This window comes from Antechinus flavipes, chromosome 5 (assembly GCF_016432865.1).
Source record: "Antechinus flavipes isolate AdamAnt ecotype Samford, QLD, Australia chromosome 5, AdamAnt_v2, whole genome shotgun sequence".
Classification (NCBI taxonomy): domain Eukaryota; kingdom Metazoa; phylum Chordata; class Mammalia; order Dasyuromorphia; family Dasyuridae; genus Antechinus; species Antechinus flavipes.
In genome coordinates, this window is record NC_067402.1 from 51,398,000 (window position 1) to 51,419,105 (window position 21,106).

A 21,106-nucleotide genomic window follows, 5' to 3' on the forward strand; every position below is an offset into this window, starting at 1 on the left:
TCTAATAGGAGAAAATGTGTAAAATGTATTATCACAAAATTTTGGAAGTTTTAGTCCAAAATGTACATTTCATTGTAACTGAAAATGATTCTTAATGCAAATTTGATATTATGATCTCCCCAAACAGATGTTGGAATTCTGTCCTTTTAAGTTCCTCATCAGAAATGTGATTGAATAATTCTTGTTAACAAAACAAAAACTGTAGGAGGTTCTATTTAACTTTTGATTTCTGAATAAACTTTACATAATCACTCTTTATCTAGAGTTGTTTAGTAGTTTGACAGGAGAACAAAGAGTGGGGAAAGTGATCCTTAATTTTGTAAACAATAAGAAAGAAAGAGAATTCAGAATGCTAATTAGTACAATCAAGTAATTAATGAGGAAACAAATGTTTGGATTTTTATGCTTTGCAGTTAGTAAGTTTCTGAGTGGTTTGCAGAAGCAGAAAAACTTTTCCACTGAGAAGTCAAAAAAGAAGATTGATGGAGGAAAAGAATTTGATCTTGTAACTGGAATTCAAATATACACAACAGTTTTAGAAATATCAGATGTGAGCAAAGGAAATGGTGACTAAAGAAAGGCAGAAATTCCAAAGTACATGGCATTTGCATAAGAGACCTGGAGCTGATAAACAGTAGACCTTTCAATGGAGGATTTCTGTCTAGAAGGTTGGGAAGTGGCTCCAAGTAAACTGCCATCAGGGCCAAGGAGGTCAAGGACATTATTCAGTGGCCAGCTGGGCAGTGGGAGATTAGATAACATTAGGGACTGAGGGTGCAGCAAGCCGATGAATGTTGATTTTGAAATGGAGCCAATCCTCCTGGCCATACCAGAATTAACATGATCCCTTTGCAATCTTCCCAACTAGATGGAATTTTCAGGGTCCTTTTGGTCCTCAACTTGATGTCGTGTGGCTTACCTTGACCTTGAATTCTATCTATCCTCTGGCCTTTGCCAGAATTGGATCAACAGAGCTGGACCCTGCAAAACTGAGCAGAAAGGGATTTTTTTTTCCTGTGACACCTCCTGCGTATTTTCATTTTTCAGGATGCTGATCTTTCTTGCTTCTTTTCATTTATTTATTTTAATCTTTCTAATCTTTCTATTTTTAATCCTTCTCAGTCTTTTTTTTTTTTTTTTTTTTTTTTTTTTTTTTTGCTGAATCCTATCCACCCCACCAGTTGTAGGTATTATTCATAATCCTGTCTTGGAACTTCTATAATATCTCTCTTAGGAATTTCACTAGTTCCCATTGTCTTATTGATCATTTCTCTGCAGATGACTTTCAAATTTATATATTCCCTACTGGAAACATTTTACTGAGACCTAGTTGTACATTGCCAAATGATATATTTTATATTTTCAATTGGATGTCTTTTAGGACATTTCCTGTCCAAAGCATGTTGAGACAGAAATCATTAATCTCTTCTCCCAAAAGTATCCTTCTTTTCATGTATAGCCTTCTTTTATCATGTATATCACAACACTTTTAGACACCTATTTGCCATCTTAGACTAAGCCTCAATTCTTTCCTTTCGTTTCCTTTCACTCTTTATCCCATCAGTTTCCAAATCTTTAGAAATTACCTTTCTGACATTTCTTGCATTTGCCCCCTTTTCTTTACTTGCCCCTACTCTAATTTAGGCCCTTGCCATCTCATGACTGTATTTTTGCTAATAGTCTTCCGATAACTCCTAATAGAAGGTAAATATCTCTATGCTCCCCAAGCCTAATCTATCCTTCCAAAATTGCCAAAATGATCTTCCTAAAAGCACAGCTCTCTGCTTAAAAAGCTTTAGCAGTTCCCTCTTGTTTTTAGGACAAAATATAATATCCCCTGCTTCATAATGATAGCCCTTAACAATCTGACTACTTAGTCATATTTCACATTTCTCCCACTCACATGTTTTACTTCATGGAGACGAGGCAAACTGGCCCATTTGTATTTATGGTTCTTGACTTTACATGGTCCATCCTTGTGCCTTCAAACAGAGTAGTCCACATTTTTGCAATGAATTTCCTCCTCAGCTCTTCCATCTTAAGATCTTTATCCCCTTTCAAGTCTCTGCTCAAGTGCCTAAAAGAGGCTCTCTTTCACCAAATAATCTTATTTTAGCAAGATATTTATTTACTATATTAACAGATGATAGATAATTAAATATATAACATCATATATATTTAACATATTAAAATATTTAACATGCTATTTCCCCCAACAGAATGTTTTTTGAAGATAGAAATAATTTTTCTTCATCCCTCCTTCTCTCTCTCTCTCTCTCTCTCTCTCTTTCTTTCCTCTCTCTCTTTCTATTCTTTCCTTCCTTCTTCCTCTCTCCTTGTTTCTTTTCCTCCCTTCCTCTCTTTCTTCATCCCTTCCTTTCTTCCTCTCCCTCTCTCTAATGACTCTAATGATTATTGAATTATTTTCTTATAATGATTAAGAACTTTAGATTATTAAAAGGACTATTTTCTATCCTCATTCCCATCAGGCTAAGGTTGCTGTTGTTGTTTCCCTTACATGACTTTTCACTCAGGATTGATCTGAATGAGGCAAGCACTCTCACACTGAGAAGACACTGAGATTTTTCTCATTATCTACTTCTAAAGAATATGTTAGGCACATCAGTGTCCTGGAAGAAACTGAAAAGAAAAATCCTCATGAAGTTAAAACCATCTGTATCTAAGAATTCTGTCCAAATCATGAAAACAGCCCTAAGTAGATTCCAGTGAACTCACCAGTATTTTTGCAGGACTTTGTCTGTGAATCTCTACCACTGGGACATGTCTCTTCCTGACAAGATGAGGAATGCTAGAATTACGCAGGAAGGCACTGAGGGCAGGGGTGTCCTCCTGGGAGGCTGCAGGCTGCAAAAAGAGAGCAGGGCAACAATGAGACTGTGTACAGTTACAGGAATATTTACTCCCTTTTCCCTGGCCTTGATCGGTGTGCTGATTTCATTTTTTCCCCCAACTAAATAAGACTCCTATGAGAATTCCTCTCAAATCCCTCCTTCACACCACTGCCAGACTAATCTTTTTTACACAGAGATCTAAACAGTCATTAAAACTTTTCAGTGGCTACCTATTGCCTACTTAACCGAGTCCAGACTTCTTGGCCAGTACAACCTGGTATCACATTGCTTGTTTTCTGGTCTTATTCATACTTCTCATCTTCCAATAAGTTAACATATATAAAGTGCTTTGCAAAGTTTAAAACTCTAATTCTATTATTATTATCATTATGTATTATTCTCATGGGTAGGTAGATGATACAATGGATAAAAGGTGATTTGAACCTGAGTTCAAATATCGCCTCAGACACTTATTAGTTGTGTCACCCTATATATGTCCCTTATCCCTGATTGCCTCAGTTTCTCCAGGAATGTTGTCTTATTACTATTGATGCCATTGAATCCAGCTTCTTTATTAGGGTTCAATCTCAATTTCCCATATCCTCCAGCTTTTATCACCATGTTCTGTATACCATACATGCTTAGGAAATAGCTATAAAATATTCCTTACTGATAACAAACTATAGGGGTAAAGAAGGAAGTTTTTCCATTATCTGTGAAAATAAGCTCTCATAAATGGGAGGCCTTCATTTTGACAACAGACCCCTTGGAATAAATACTTTAAGCCAAAATAATTACCCCCAGAAGCACTAAAATAAAAATGAGTGGAATATTTGGGGATAAAATCATCTCTCTTTGCCTTCTCCCTCCTCCCCCGCTTCCTTATTGTAGATAGAAAGCTGCTTGTCGAAGTGTGATGAAAAACAATTGGCACTGGAGGGGCCACTCCATGTTATGTGATGGCTACTGGTAACCTCATGAGTGGTAACAGTCATTTGGCCTATGAGTTGGAGTAGAGAGTGGCTGAGGTTCCTTCCAGCTCCGGGATCTTGGGATTCTGAGCAGCCTTCTGATCTGGAGAAAACACAAACTCCTTAGAAACCACTGGCTGGGGGCAGGAGCCTCTTTGCCTGGTATATAGATTAGCTGCACTCTTTGATAAAAAGATTCCCCCAGTGAAGGAGCCCAGTTCAATAGTATCAATGGCAAAAGGCAACTTTATTTTCACCGTTGCGTTTATGCTCTGGAATTTGTGATTTTATTTTGGTCTTCATACAAAGGACATCTGATTTCTGTGCAGATGTTTTGGAATTTCAAAAAAAACAAAAACAAAAACAAATCACCTTCCACCATATCCCATTCCCATTTATTACTATTATCATCCAGTCTACAATAACAAAATTCACAAAAAAACTAGGAACTTGGTCCTGTGTGTGTGTGTGTGTGTGTGTGTGTGTTTTTTAATAGATTTGACTCTTTTTTTGGATCAGAGAAAAGTAGGTCTGTGGATTCTCATCTCTGAGGATCTAAAAACGATAGAAATGGAAAATGGGGTAATGAATAGAATGCTGGACTTTTAATCTGGAAGATATGGGTTTTAACCTATTTCAGCTCATCAAGTGTCTCTCTACTGCCCTATAGGTGATGTGAAACTTTAAATCTTTAGAGATTTTATGAACTGCTGCCATATAGCATTACTGGCAGAGTATTAAAAGCAATTTTAAAAATTGGCCTCTGTTTAAGGGAGTAAACAATCTATGGAAATCCACCTTAAAAACATTACCTATAGATGAATATAAATAGTAGTATATCCACTAAAAAGAAATAATCAGCATATTACCGAGAGCATATATTAATAAATAATAATAGTATATATACTAATAAATATTAGTTTGTTTGAAGATCAGAGATGAATAGGAAAAATGTGGAGCATAGGAAAGTGTGTGTGTGTGCTTGTATGAGAGACAGAAACAGACACAGAGAGATGGAGAAACAGAGACATGGAGAAATAGAGAGACAGACAATAGTGGGGAAAGGGAAGGAAATGAGAAATAAGAAAAGTCAAACAAGTAATATATCATACAAGAGAAGATTTCAAAAGGATAGAAGCTTAAAACGAAGGGAGAGACTTCTGGGTGGGGACCAGGATACTAGCAATGAGCAAAAAAAAGAAATGACTTGGAAAGAAGTTTTTCCTAAATCCAGGAATGGCTTTTTTAGGGACATATTATAGAGGAATTTTTTGGTGAGTACTTGCTGAACTAGTACAATGGTTTTTTGGTTTGGTTTTTGATAAGGTAAGACTTCTGGGGAGGCTTTATGAACAACTTCTCTGTTTTCTTCTAACTTAATGTGTCTGTGACTTTGGTTCTGTGATATTTGCTTGGAGAACTAGATGGGCTCAGTATGCAAGGAATAGAGAGAGAGGGAGCGAGAGAAAGAAACAGAGAGACAGACATAGAGAGATTTTTTTTTTCCTTAGACCAAAGGCAGAAGTAAGGGTCAGATTGAACTGAAAGAACCCAGAACCAATGAAAGCTCCTAGTAAAACTCAGGGTGATACCATATCCCTAAGATGAGCAAAAGATAACTCCAGGAGGATGGGAACAATTTAGAAACCATTCTCATTTCCAAAGTCAGGTTGCCTTTTCAATCCTTGGGTGGTACTCATTAAGATCAGTGTTGAACAGAAATAAGGCAAGATCTGAGAGGTTTTTGTTTTTGTTTTTTTTTTTTTCTGTTGAGGTAATTAATAAGTATTTTCTTATAAGTGTAAGGGTTCCTCTTTTTGCTTAAGAAAAAAAAATATCGGCAGCTTAACTGATATTCTTGGTAATGACAAGAGCCTTTGTTTTGGAAATGCCTTGACATTTCATCAACAAACACTGGGGAAACCATTTAAGTGCCTAGTTTCTGAGGTTCTTGCCAACTTCCAAGTGATAATTTATTGAGTACCTACTTTGGAATGTATGATGTGGTCTTGAATCTCAAAGGCCTGGAATGGGGGATGCAGTAGATAGAATACTGGGTTTAGCGTCAGCCCCTGGGCAAAATTTCTATTTCCCTCAGTTTTCTCATCTATAAAATTGGCCTAATAATAGCATCTCCCTCTCAAGGTGTTTGTGAGCATTAAGTCATGACAACCTTTACATTTTCAGAATTCCCCATTAGTTCTATACTATAGCTTGTTTACCAAATTTAAAAATGTACAAATGCTAGCTACAATTGTTACAAGAAATTACTTTAAAATAATTACATTAGTTCTGAAAAACTTATTAAAGAAATTTACTTATTATTTGTAGATTACAGATCAGAGATGTGTTTTTTAAAAATTTGTTTGTTTAAAACTTAAAGACAATAAAAAAAAATAGAAAAAGAAGGGGGGCGGGAAGAGAAAATTGTCATGTTCCCAGAAGAACATCAGGGAGGATTCAAAATATCTGACAATAAATTTTTTTCAAGAAAGTATATATAATAAAAGACATATTCATGACTGTACATCTTTTCTTTGCTTCCTTGTAGGTTATTTTTTTGTTCTGTACTTTGTAGTTTTTACTTTATTCTTCCCCCCTTATGTCTATCTTCTCCAAGCAGTTTAGCACAGATATATTTATATATGTATATATTCATATATATATACATACACATATGCACAATGGAAATGAATGGAATGGAAATGAAAATTCCTCTTCTCCACAGTAGGAAACAGATAATCAGTCATTGGTAAATGTGTTTCTTTTACCACGTAGTCCTCTAAATTTGGTCACTAACAGTTTTCTGTTTTCATCAATACAATCAGATATAAATTCAAAATGATGAATTAAAAGGAAGATCTATACTTGAAAATGCAACTTTTGAAGAATTCTTTATGAGCTATTATAGAATATGATCAAAGGCATTGGAAATATCAAAAAGTAATGCCCATATCTTCTCCATGTGTTTTGCTTTTATTTTTTTGGTTTCTAGGTATTATTTGTGCATACCAGAGAGAGGAAGAGATGATCATGCATTCCTTCATCAGTAATTAAGTTGATATGGAAAAAGGTCCAAGGGGCTTATTCTACCACATAATTTAATTTTTTAAAGAGAGAATTGGTTAGGATGATAAAAAGAAAACTTCCCCCCCAAAAAAAATTTCCTTATAATGGTAGTTGAAGAAGCCAATTTAAGCCATTAGTGATTTTCAGAGAATAGAATTCTCAAAAGTTAAATCTCTCCCTAACATTTTTTTTTTGCTTTGTCTACATTTTAAAATTTTGTTTCTATGCTGAAGTATAATAAAAAGTAGGCAATCTGAAAATTGCCCCTTCACAAAGGAGACAAGGCAGCAGGACCCCTGCCACAGTAAATGAATCTTTTTCTTACACAATTTCTTAGAACTGGATCCAATAAAATATTTATAATGCAAAGAGACTGACTTCCTATATCCGAATACTTTCTGTCAGAGAATATTTTAAAGAGAGAATACTGAATATCAAGAAAAGACAAGAGGCAGGAATATGGAAATTTTTTTTTTGCATGATTTAATTAAAATATTGATAAAGAATAGCATGGAGATTGGATTGTTCATTCTGTGGCAAGCAATAATTGTAACCAAAGAATCACAAATAGAAAATATTGAAAGTTGTTAGCCTCCCAACAAAGCCAGATAAAAGACCAAGATAAAAGACTTTTTTCTTTCTAAAAAAGGAAAAGTGAAGAAAAAATTAAAAAGAGTAACTTAGAAAGATTTCAGAACTCTGAAAACGGAAATGTCCAACCATAACTCCAAAGGAGCAATGCTAACTACCTTCTGACAGTGAAGTGAGAGACTTAAGATGCAGAATGAATCATATGTATTTGGATATGGCAAATGTGTAGATTGATTTTGCTTAATAGCGCTTATTAATTATAAGTACTGTATTGTCTTTTGGAGGGAGGTATAATTTTCTACAGGATTACAAAAAATAAGAAAAAAAGAAAAAAGGTCAATGGAGCATTTTTTAAATGCCAAGAAGAAAAGAAAATGAAATTCAGAAGGAAAAACAGACAAGTAGGATAATTTTGAAAGTAATATATTAAATTTATTACATATATTTAAAGAAAGATGTTCAGAATGGAAACTGGAGATTCATTTGTACATATAATTATTTAATTGTGTTATTTTTTTACGTTCATAAATGTTTTCTTTTTGGTATTGTTAAATTCAATATTAAAAAAAAAGATAATACAAAAGGGACATGAGCATTGTAGGGATATTATAGCATATTTTAGAAGCTAAAAGCTGCCTTGCAGGGACTTTTAAAACAAGGGATTTCCCGTTCAAATACAAAGATCACCTAGGATTCCTAGGAAGATATTAATAACAACAACAATACCAACAACGAAACACTTTTTGATGATGATGATAATATTCTATAGATGGTAAGGTCCTTCAGTTTTTCCTGTTTGCAGAGAGCACTGTGTTGGGAACTTCCTTGGAAGAGATCTACAATCACTCAAAAGAGTTTGAAGACTCTCCCCACACAGGAAATACCAAGTAGATGAAGAGTATCTTTTGACCAGATTTCAATATACATTAAAATAAATATCCTCTAGAGTTTGTCCACTGCACATCTGGGAAAGACAATATAGTTGGACAATGGAATAGGCTTAGAGTTGAAAAGGGGAAAATTTTTTTTGAATTACAAATTTCTCTTTAAAAAAAAAACTGATTTCAAATTTCCCAAGAAAGCAAAGTTCCCTATTTTCAATACTATCATTTTAATAATGTTGCTATACATCAGGAATATGGAATATGGAATATCACTGTCCTTGAAGAATGAAGATGTGCATTAAATACAGGTCATGGGAAGTATAAACAAACTAGCATATAACCATTAGGTTATATTGAAGAATTCTGAAGGAATAAAGAATGTCATCAAGGAAATGTATGACACAAAGAGATGGGTTAACCATATGGTTAGAGCAAGGAATAACAGGAGGATGGCTGGAGTGTTTTCTTGTTAATCCACGCATATCAGGGAAAATTGAGAAAAGCAGATACTCTTTGATGAACTGTTGGGAGAACATGTGCAAGCATCACATGGAATGGGCAGTCATGGATAGGAGAGGTCCATTTGAATATTTGAGAATACAGCATAGTGAGAAAACTAACTTTTTAGCATCCAAAGTTAAAAGAGAAAACAAAGGAAATTATTATAAATTATTTTGTTTAATTATAGTCCAATAAAACTAACAAATTGAATGAAATGAATGAATATAAAAAAGCATACCATAAGCAGATTAACCTTATAAGAAATAGAGACTTGAAATAATCCAGTCTTAGAAAAGTTTAATTGAATAAACCATAAATGAACTCTCTGCCAACGCTGTTACAGATATGAAAATAAACCACAAATCCATGAGTAAAAAACATGAATCAGAATGGATTTAATTGAAATTAGGCAGTTGAATGAGAAAATATTTAAATGTCTGCTCTCATTTCTTTTGTGTTTTTAAAGGTGAATCTATTTCTTTGGAAGATATTTCTTAGAGACAGAGGTTACACTTGAATTGAAGGAGGAAAAAACCCAAAACATTAAAATAACTATCAGAGAGCAAAGAGAGAGAGAGAGAGAGAGAGAGAGAGAGAGAGAGAGAGTGTGTGTGTGTGTATTTGGGGCAAGTGACTTGTCCAGAGTCACACAGCTAGGAGGAAATACTAATCTTAAGCATGAGTCAAATTACTTCTTCAGGGTTTTCCTACAGATTTTTGAAAACAATTTTGTAAGAAATTGAGAAATATTGATAGAAGACTTTTAGCTTAGAGTTGTAACTATCAAGGGATTCTCGTCTTAAAATACCAGAGAGAGATTGTTTGAGGAAAATTTTAAGGCTGTATTTTGTCCTGCAAATCAATTTTTTTTCTTAATTTTTGGTTGGCATGTAATCAATAAACAATAAACATAGTGAGATAATGTATTTTCTATATCTTTAAATCAGTTATTAGTATGGGAAGATATATTTTTCTCAGGAAAATCATCCAAGAAAGCCTACTAGTTACCTTTTCACATTTTCATCAATGGTACTTCTAATATATTTATAAACCATTTTCATAATGATTTACAGGGAAAGTAGGCATTTGAGTGAGTAGTGAGTTTTTATTTATAACACACAATCTCTGCCACTGAGTGTTTACAAGATAGTTTCTTATGCCTGGAATATATTCACTCCTTCCTAATCTTAAAGTTGCCTAATCCCAGAATTCTTATCTGCAAGGCTCAACTCAGGAGTCTGTTTGTTCCTAAAGTTTTCCCAGATTTGTCCTCTGTACTCTTTTCCCAAATTGCTACTGCTTTTTCTCTTCTCAAATCATTTTACATTACACTCACATACAGATTGGGACTCTTCTGATTCTCTGCAATATAATATGAGCCCCTTGAGGGAGGAGATTGTTTAATTTCCCTTTGGATCTCCAGTACCAGGAATAATAGAACCTTGCACATAGTAGGTACTTAATATATATTTATTGGATTGAACTGAAGCCCACACTCATCTATGAAAATAGTAAATCACTATAGAAATGTCAATAATATGTTTTATTCCATATCTATTTCTTTTTTCATCTCTAACTATTAAGATGACCTAACTCAGTTGAGTTTCATGTCTAACTTTCTTTAGACTCATTTTCATTGTTTTTCATAATTACAGGAACCACCACCATTTGTAATTGCCTAGCATCCTCTGAAATGCTTGGGAAATGAGCTTGCACCCTAAACTTGTATTTCTTTTTGGCAGCAATGTGGTTTTATTTTGATATTGAGGACAAGGTGAGGTGGTTTCTCAGTTCTTTCAGTCTCTTTATTTTGTTAATTACTTCTTATTGGTTAAACTTATGTTGATCATCATAATCAATGCCTTTATTTTTTAAAAAAAGCAATCTTCATTTTTACTTTTATTTATTTATATATCTACTTATATTTATTCTTCCTTTTATTTAAGTAGGACAGAAATATCCATTTGAATTAGCTACACAGAAATTCTTCTTATTCTTAGCCTTTGTTCTTTTTTCAATCTTGATTCTGACCTTGGCTCTAAGTAGTTGATGGTCTGTGAAATTATGCTGAGGTTGGTAGCCACTGATTTCTTCTTATGATATTCTCAATTTCTTTTTTGACACAAGTTTGTTTTGGTGATTGTCTTATGTAAAATCACCTAGCCATTTCTGAGGAAGTGTTCATAATATAGCATTTGACAGTTTTTCCTTTCTTAAACCCAAATCATATTTTTGGATACAGCTTGCTGCCTTTTTTTATGCTTATTTGTTCACATTGAAGAAATCAAATGCCAGGGAGACCAGATGGTATAGTGGATAGAGTGCCAGCCTGGAATTAGGAAGATTCTTCTTCCTGAGAACAAATCTGATTTTAGACAATTAATACCTAAGGGACCCTGGGCAAGTCACTTAACCCTGTTTGCCTCAGTTTCTTTCTCAGTTAAATGAAAGAGAGAAGGAAACAGCAGATCATTCCAGTATCCTTGCCAAGAAAACTCAAAATGGGGTCATGGACAGTAGAAAATGACTGAAATAATGAATTTAGTGAATCAAATATCAGAGTATAAAATGACTTGGTTTGAATGTCAAGTACTTCCTAGAACTTTTACTTCCACAAATGCTTGTAACAGATGTCACTGTATAAACAACAATTTCTTCACGGTGCTGTGTTGGTTTACCATTATCCTAATTTTTATTGGTTTGTTTTTGGTCTTGCTTTAGGCATCAGAAAAGAAGCATCTTTGCCAGTATTACCTTTGGCCTCAGTTTACTCAGCTGTAAAGTAAAGGAGCTGTACTAGGTGGACCTTTGAGTTTCCTTTCAGATCTAAATCAGTTGCCTATGATGCTATGAACTTCTTTCTTTAATCATCTTTCTAAGGAGAATCTGTAAACCATTCTTCCATTTGGCTGTCAGTTTTTTTATAGCTTCTGGCTCCTTGAACACATATACACATCTATTCAATATTCATTACAGATGTGGTTATATTAGTCTAGTAATATGTTATAGATGGTCTCTTTCATTGCCAAACCACCATTTTTGCAGGAGTAGAAGGGGGCTCCCAATGAATGAAGACCTGTTTTTGTCTTATGAGCCATTCCATTAGTCTGCATGGCCAAAGAATTCATCTCTTAGTGGCCAACCTTGGAGGAAAGCCTCTTTATGTAGTCCTTGGCCACTAGGTACAGTCTATTACTAATATTAGACTTAAATCTTTTCAGGATTGGTAAAACCAGCCAAAATTGTTCTCTTCTGATATAGACTTAAAGAACCCAAAACAACACCAAGTCACAATAAAACTTCAGAAAAGGTCTTCAGTTATCACTGGTGTCATTGAATATGGCCTGTTGCAAGAGTTTTTCTAGATGGCAAGTATCTAAATTCCCTTTCTTATAAATTCCGAATTATAAGAATTATAAATTCTTATAAATTTCTTATAAATTACACAAAGCTCCACATTAAGGCTTGATGAGACCTGATCATTCCAAAAAATGTATCAAAACACACAGGCAGAACCAAATGGATAAAAAATTGCCCTTATCCAGAATGTGACATGACATTATGTGGGCAGGCTACTAACATTGTCCATCAATAGTCACATCTGGCTTAGGCACTGCCAATGAACAACAAGGTGAGGCAAGAATTGAATAGGAAGAAAACAGACTGGATCACATTTGGGAAGATGAAAAGAATTGTCAACAATTCTAAGTTTTATCTTGTTATAAAAGCTCTTCTTTTAAAATACCAATATTCTCTCAGTGATTCCATATGGCTATAAATCACGGAATCCAATGATTAAAAAAGAATAAAAATTGTCAATGAACAAAAGAGTAACAGAAAGATGTATCATTGATATAAATAAGCTACAGCATGTTATAAGCAACATCCCCCAAAATGCAAAAGAATAGTCATTGCAGGGCAGCTAAATGGCTCAATGGATAGAGTGCCGGACTTGAGTTCAAATATTGCCTCGGATACTTAATACTTCCTAGCTATGTGACCCTGGGCAAGTCCCTTAACCCCAACTGCCTCAGCAAAAAAAAAAAAAAAAGTCATTGACCATGAATGACTATAAAAGATGAGGTGATAATAGAGTGAAGTAGGTATAACCTATGGAAAGGCCATGTACTACACTGGTATCCATGAAATACCACAAAATCTGAGGAAAAACAAGTTTGTTGATATTCCATAGGAAGGATTTACTGAAAGAGATGGATATAAATCAGACAGCAAGAGAAGATATGGATGGGATAGGCTCTTCCTGATTCATCTAACTTTCAGTAGCTTTCTTCTTCTTCAATTTACTTTGTAATTATCAAAGTACAGGTTGCATACTTTCTTACCTCTTATAGAATGTAAGTTCCTTAAGGACAGGAGTTTTCTATCTTTGCACCTTTGCAACTAATAATGCCTTGCACATCAGTTCTTTTGAATGATCAGAATTGACTTGATTTGATTGTACTACAATTTAGTGAGGTGGCATAGTGTGCACATCGGTGAAATCACAAATTAAATAAAATATTTAAATATATTTTCAAGAGAAATCATGCTTCTCAACATGGGAGATATATGCTTATATCTCTTAATTACATATTTGTACTATGTAGTTATTGATGAAGAATGGAAAATGAAGTAGACTTGGAGATAGAAAAACTCAGATTCAAAATTGACCTGACACTTATCAGCTGTAAGTATCTAGTGGGCAAGTCACTTAACTGCTTTGTGCCTCAGTTTCCTCATATGAAAAATGTGTGTGTAGAATGGACTTCATGGCCTCTAAGATCTCTCCCAGCTCTAAATCGACATTTTCTTTTGCTTTAATTAGTCCTCTATGGGGATTGGTCTTGCTTAAAAGATTTTTCTTTCTTGAATTCATCATAGGTCAACTTTTTCATTCTCCTGTTTTCTTTTTTCTTAAGTTGAATCATTTACAGAGAATTTTAACTCAGGCTATTTTTCTCCTAGAATGTTAGGGACAGGAATTTGATTTTGTGATCATAACAAGGGTTAAATTTGGGATCACCATTTGTATTCTTTTCTTGTTTACAAAGTATCACGTTCCCTATCTTTTTTTTCTCCTTATGGCAAGAAGGATACTAAATAGCCAAGAATGCCAAACTCTTTATCCATTATTCTCTTTGTTCTTTCTGTTTCTTAATAGGGCTATATTTTTCTAATATTTTCTTACTTGAAACTATCAACACATTCGAATGACCCTTGAAAACTAAGACTGGGGACAACCCAAATGGGAAAACACAGTAGTTGGAGAGAATTCTTTTTGTTCAGAACCAAATTTATTCTAGTTTGAGATAGAATTGATTCAATTCTAAAAGTTTATTCCAAGAAGGCTCTGGAGCTAATTAGATTTAATAAATTGGCCTTAAAGTTGTAGACAATGGAACATTTACAAACGTCTAAGACAGTGCAATATGAAGAGCTCCTCTCATCAAATCCTTTCTCCTTGGCCTCAAATACATTTGAAAGGAAATTTGCTCACTGCGCCAGGTTTAGAAGACAAAATCCAACCAAGCAAAACCAATAGCTTGATAAAGGGGAGTTGCTGAAATAGAATATTGTGAAATTGAATAGAAATGAAATAATATATTATGTCGGAGAAAACCATGAAAACAGGAGTAGAGTAAACCTGAGGCAGGATCATCATGCCTTCTATTTGTTGCTACTGCCATTACTGTCTGCCATCATTTAGCCTTTGCCAAATGGTTTCTTATTGTCCAGAAACAGAAAGTTGGACTGCAACTACAAAACAGGTTGAAGAAATTCTCATGATGCCAGCAAACAATAGGAATTTTCACTTCCAATCTACAAGGAGTAATCATTATATTGGCCTTTGGGCAAAAGTTCCATGGCCTTTCTTGGGACATTTTAACTGGGGAGAGAGATAAAGTGACAGAGAAGAAGAGGGGAAGGTGGAGAAGGGAAGAGAAGAGAAAGAAGGGGATAGAGGAATAGAAAAAAGGAGAAGATGAGATGGAGAAGAGAGGAGAGGGGAAGAGAGGAAAGGAGAAGAGAAGAGAGGAAGAAAAAAAAAAACAAAAGTTGGAAGAGAGTTGGGATAAGAAATTTTCCCTGATGTATGTGTAAACAAGACAATGAGAAATCCAGAGTATTAACTGAGCTGTGAGAAATGAAAAAAGGCAAAAGCTTCAGGAGAGCTTGTGTATAACCATCCCTCACCAGATAAATAAGGGATGACTGGTAGGGATGTGGGATCAGACAGTTCCCTGGGCCAAACCCCAGGTGGTGCTGCCAGCCAGGGATATCTTGATTACAATAGACAGCCAGTAGCTACAGGGTGTTTGCATATGTGTGTGTCTATACATGTGTGTGTATGTGTGCACTGAGTACTAAGAAAAGGATATTTTCTAACAATGTCTAATATTCATATATACAGATATCCACATTGCAAATGTTTGCAACTAGGAAAAGGGCTAGATACAACATTCTGTTGTATAAAAAAGGATTTAATTATAATCATATGTCTAAAAATGACTCACTTGTGTTATATTTTTCTGGGTCAAAGGATGACTGTCCAATTTAGGCTTCTTTGTCTTTTTATAGAATTCAATAAAATATAAAAATTCTTAAAAGGAATCTGTGATAGAAAATCAATGTATCTTGAACCAAAAGGTCCAAATTCAAATCTTCCTCTATTATCTACCATTTCTATGAGGCTGCAATGATCATTTCTCTTCTCTGGGTTTCAGTTTTCCCAGATGTACAATGAGCAGATTGGGTTAGCTGATCTCTGGGGCTCCATTCAGTTTTAAATCTCTGATTCTAGGATTGCTTTAATTAGAAGTGATTATACTCCAGATGATGAAAAAAGCTTTTATGATTTGTGTGAGACTATGGAGAGCAATGTAATATCCTTCCATAAGGCATCCATCCCTAGGATCTTCTATTCCTGTCACAATGGACTTTGTGCTTCATGCAGCTGCCATGAAAGCATAACCAATTCATTCAGATGGATGGCAATATTAAAGAAAGAAGGTGATATTTTTATACATGTGCTTCATGTAGTTATTTCACACATCACAGAATCTCAGTGATTATCATCTTCCACACAAAGATCCTAATTATTGATTAGAGAGACAACGGATTTTTAAAAAAGCATCACTAAGAAGATACCTCTCTTAATCCATTCCTATAAAAAGATTCCCTCCAAACCACATCAAATAAGAGGTAGCCTAAATTTCTATGAATACCTGACCTTCAAACAGCGAGAATCTACTATGTCCTAGAGAACACATTCACCTTAAGCAGAGCTCTCACTGCACCAAATCTGTTTATTTTCTAAAGAAACCTATGGTTTTTCATTATTCAGTGATATAATAATAATATAATAATGTAATTTAATTATTCCCAAAATTTTACTGTACTTTTAACCTATGAAACTTTAAGTCTTATTGTGGTTTGAAGCTTTCATAGTTTGACAAGCTGTAGAAAACAATCTATAGATTCATAGTCCTAGCTGAAAGGGAGCTCCAAGGCCATCCAACCAAACACTCTAATTTTATAGATTAGAAAGCGCACTTAACATTAATTACTTCAGTAATCAGCTCAAGGTAACAAAATCAGGTATTAGGTCATCATTAAGGTACTCTCACTCCAAAACCAACCCGCTTCCCACATATCCAAATGTTCACCCATTAATTACATATTACATACTTCCCCCACCAAAAACCAAACCCATCCTAGATTTGATCTCATTAAAGGCATTCTACTCTTGCCAATGAGATAGAAGTATTTATTTAAAATAGTAATCTGTAGTATGTGAAGTATATCATTATAGAACATTTGTTTCAAAGTCAGGAGACTGGTTTTGAATCCCAGTTTTGACATTTAATGGCTATGTAAGTCATTTAATCTCTCCAAGTCATAGTTTTTCCATCTTTAAAATGGGAATAATACTACATGTATCATCTGCTTCACAGAGTTTGTTGTAAGAATACTTCTTTGCAAAATTAAAATTTCATATAAAAAGGAATTATTCAGCAATTCTATCAAATAAAGAGATTGAAGTATAAATAAGAGAAGTCTCTCCTCATCATCCTCTTCCTTTGCTTTTTCTTTCTTCTTTTTAAAACAACTGGCTTCCCTGGAAATGTAGGAGCTACTCACTTGTTTCTCCTATTGGTAGAAGAGCTATAACCCTCTAATTCTAACTTAGGCCATCATTTAGCTGTGTAGAAGCCCTTGGCTCCTTGCCTTACTATATTAGTACTTAACTTATTCAGCACCTTAATGGTAGTGTGTGATACCAATTATGTGGACACCTTATTGCCTTTCAACTTCAGCTCAGAACTCTGGAGATTTGCTAGGCTCAGGTTCCTCCAGTGGCTAGGATTACAAATGTGGCTGCTGCACCTGGCAAAAGGAACTCTTTTTTGCCCCAAATCATATAGTGTGTATGGATGGCCATGTGAAGGTTGCTATGCTTTTCTATATAATGATGACCTTGACTCCTCAAAATAAAACTACATATATGGCAGCTAAGAAGAGTAGCATTAGATTTGAAGTCAGGAAAATCTGAGTTACACTATGAGACTAGCTATGAGACTGTGGTATGTCATTTATTCTTTCAGACCCTGAGTTTCCTCATCTGTAAAAAGGGGATAATAGTTCTTACCTTAATCCTTAATGTCTTATACATTAATTACCATCTCCTGTGCATCCTGTCTCTAAGATATGGCATATCTTTTTTTTTCTTTCTACTCTCACTATTACTAATCTAATTTAGAACCTTAATATTTATTGTATAAGTCTCCTAGGGCACCCAGGGAGTGCAATGAATAGAGTTCTGGGCATAAAGTCAATAAGATCCATCTTTATAAGTTCAAATCTGTCCTCAGACACTATTTAGCAAGTTACTTAACTATGTTTGCCTCAATGTACTCATTAATCGAATAATCTGGAAATAGAAATGACAAACTACTCTAGTAGAATATTTTGCCAAGAAAACCCCAAATGGGGTCACAAAGAATAGGACATGCCTGAAAAATGAGTGAACAACAATTAAGTTTCATAGTCTCTTTGCCTTTGGTTTCTCTCCTTTCTACTCCAACCTTCTCTGGTCATGTTCTTAGTACTCTAGTTTGATCATGTCATTCCTTTGTTTCAAGATTTTCTATAGTTACTTATTGTCTGAAAGAAAACATGAAAACATTTTATTCTGGTATTTAATATACACAGCTTCCTCTCTCTACTTCCCAATGGGTTCCCTACCTTTCTACCATCTTTTCAGATTCATTTCACACTAGTCCTCTTGCTGTATTCTGTGTTTCAGGTTAAATGTGCTATTAAGTCTTTCCCATCCTCTCCCCTTGCTTGCCTTTCTATTTGTATTTGTATCAGCTTCTTGATAGCTTGATAGCTTGATAGTATTGCCATCATCCAGATCCTCTGGCTACAGAAGCCTTCACTCATGCTCTATTTTTTTTTTTTGGCGAGGCAATTGAGGGTAAGTGATTTGCTCAGGGTCTCACAGCTAGAAATCTTAAGTGTCTAAAACCAGATTTGAACTCAGTTTCTTCTGAATCCAAGGTAGATACTCTATCCCTGCACTATCTAGCTGCCCCATCATTCATCTTCTAAATCTAGAAGGTTACACCATATGAGAATGCATTGAGAGAAGGTCCATATGGACCTGAAAAAGATTTTGAAGAGCCATGAAAAGTGTCTTCAAGTATTTGAAGAATTGTCAATGCTTCAAAGAGATAAACATTCCAATTGACCTTAAAGGGACAAAAATACAAGCAGTGAATATGTAGAAGTTGTAAAGAGGAATATTCAGGTTTGATATAAGGAAAAATGGAAACAAAACTGGAGTTTTTCACAAGAAGAAGGGATATGGAAAGACTTACGTGAACTAATGCTGAGTGAAGGGAGTAGAACCAGAAGAACATTGTATACAATAACTGAAAGATTGTGTGATGATCAACCATGATAGATGTAGCTCTTCTCAACAGTGTGTTGATGCAAAACAATTCCATTTGAGATGGAAAATGCCATCCACATCCAGAGAAAGAACTATGGAGACTGAATGAGGATGGAAGCATACTATTTTCAACTTTTTTTTCTTTCTCATGGTTTTTCCCTTTTGTTTATGGAAATATGTTTTAAATGATTGTACATGTATAATCCATATCAGATTGCTTGCTGTGTTGGGGATCAGAGAGATAAAGGAAGGAAAAAAAAACTTTTTTATAAGATTCTCAAAATCTTATAAAAATGAATATTAGGAATTATTTTTACATGTAATCAGAAAAAGTAAAATACTATTAAGTGGGGACAAGGGGAGGATGAATGAATGGGCTAACTTTAATTCCTTATCAATGGAGAGAAGGCTGGATGGACACTGGTTTTGTTTATTGTAAAAGGGATTAGAAATTGTACTAGAAATTCAACCAAGGGTTAAATTATCTCCTTTCTGAAATTCTGTTTAATGTCTGTCTGTAAATCTGTGAAGTAATCTTATCTACCTAATCTTGAATCTCTCCCCTATACACTCATCACACTTTAACTTATACTAACAATCATTGGCTTAGATTTTATCTCCTCCTAATAGACCATGGTTTCCTTTAGGGGAAGGACTATTTATTTTTCACCTTTAATTCAGAATGTAGGAACTTAATAAGTACTTATTGAAAAAGAATTGAAATATTAATTATATCTCAAATTATGCTGAGATTATTCTGGTATCTAATCTCCAATGTATACACAGAGGAATTTGGGTGGTAATTGCAGTCCTTCAGAAACTAAAGAAAAGATCGGGCAATGCAGGCTTGGTGCTAAGATGGCACCAAGATGTTCCAGGGGCTGCTCCTCCACTTATTTTGCCAAATGAAACAAACAGGCCTGATAACAAGCTAGTTAACTGCAGGCCCTGTCCCAACAATGATAAAGCATCATTAAATAGCAATGAAAGACAGATGTCTAAGGCAAACGAGGTACGTTAAACAAGTTACATGATACATACAAATGTGCCAGCCTTAGGCAAATCATGAAGCTAAATATGGAGGAGAAGCTTTCTACTTCAGGATTGTAGACTGAAAACCCAAAACTGTGATGAGATAACTTTAAGTTAATTACCAAAAACACTGACATGCTGACATTGGAAGAGGAGTTACTTTACAGTAAGTCATTGTCCTAGAAGAGGCTAAAGTGCTTTGAGAGGAGGGTCAAGGAAAATGAAATGGCAATTTTATTTTTTCCATTTTTAGGGAAGAGAAGCACTTTTAATAATTAAGTGGACTACAGATGTTCCCATTTATTATTCGTCCAGAGAGAGGCACTAACATAGCCCTACTAGTCTTTTAACACTGAACCCCTCTTTTTTCCTTCATACTTTCTGTTCTTTTTAAAATAGAAACCAAGCCAGGCTGAGCTTGAAAAATAAAAACCTCTTTTATAAGAAGCAATGACATTGTGCCATCCATTGAGAAGGGGGCAAACCTGGATCCCAGACTGTGAGCCCAGTATTTCACGAGCTCTTCCTGGTGTTCCCTCTCAAACAGAGGCTCTGTGTCCCCTAGCTTTTAGGAGAATGTCCCTTCCCCCAGCTACCCTGCAGAAAGTTCCTTCTATTTTTTAAAAAAGAAATATCTATAATTAGTAAGACTCTTTCTCAGATAAGCATGATTTTCTCAAACTCTTGTACTGCATTTCCCCCCTTCCCTTGAAAAGTCAGGACAAGCCCTGAAGTTGGACAAAATCAAGTTTATGATGGAGAAAACTATCAGTTTCAACTATAACAACAAAAGTGTATATTTCTATAGCATTTTAAGGCTCATGGAGTACCTTCTACCCAACAATCCTGTGAGATCCATCAGATTGGATGGGATTATAGCTAAAGAAACTAAAACTCAGAGTCAGAGTCCTGGACATAGCTAATAGGACAAGATTCACACCCAGGTGTTTTCTGTGTTCAAATAGAGTGTTCCTTTCACTGCAAACACTCCCTCTTGTGGCTTCTCCATAATTCTGTCAACGGGATCGAAACCTGGAAACATAATCCTTTGGCTCATATGACATGTGGACAGCCTTTGGGGGATTATCTCATGTCACCAGTAGCACTTGGAGCTGGTGGTAGGAGCCCATCATTCCCACTCCAAACAATGAACTAAGCACTTTGTCAAATGTATTTCACAACTAGCATTCCACACTGATTCCTCCAGACAAAAGATTTGGAAATGTCTTATTTTGGCTTGCGGGTGTA

General features: G+C 34.9%; 1 protein-coding gene across 1 annotated transcript in view; it reads right to left on the reverse strand.

Moving 5' to 3' along the window:
• The window catches only part of ITGA8 (integrin subunit alpha 8), a 209,487-nt gene that overhangs the window by 41,674 nt on the left and 146,707 nt on the right, over positions 1-21,106 (reverse strand). Inside the window, exon 26 of the mRNA XM_052000132.1 lies at positions 2,737-2,865. Within this exon, the coding sequence (XP_051856092.1) occupies positions 2,737-2,865 (129 nt within the window). The remainder of the gene's footprint in view (positions 1-2,736; positions 2,866-21,106) is intronic.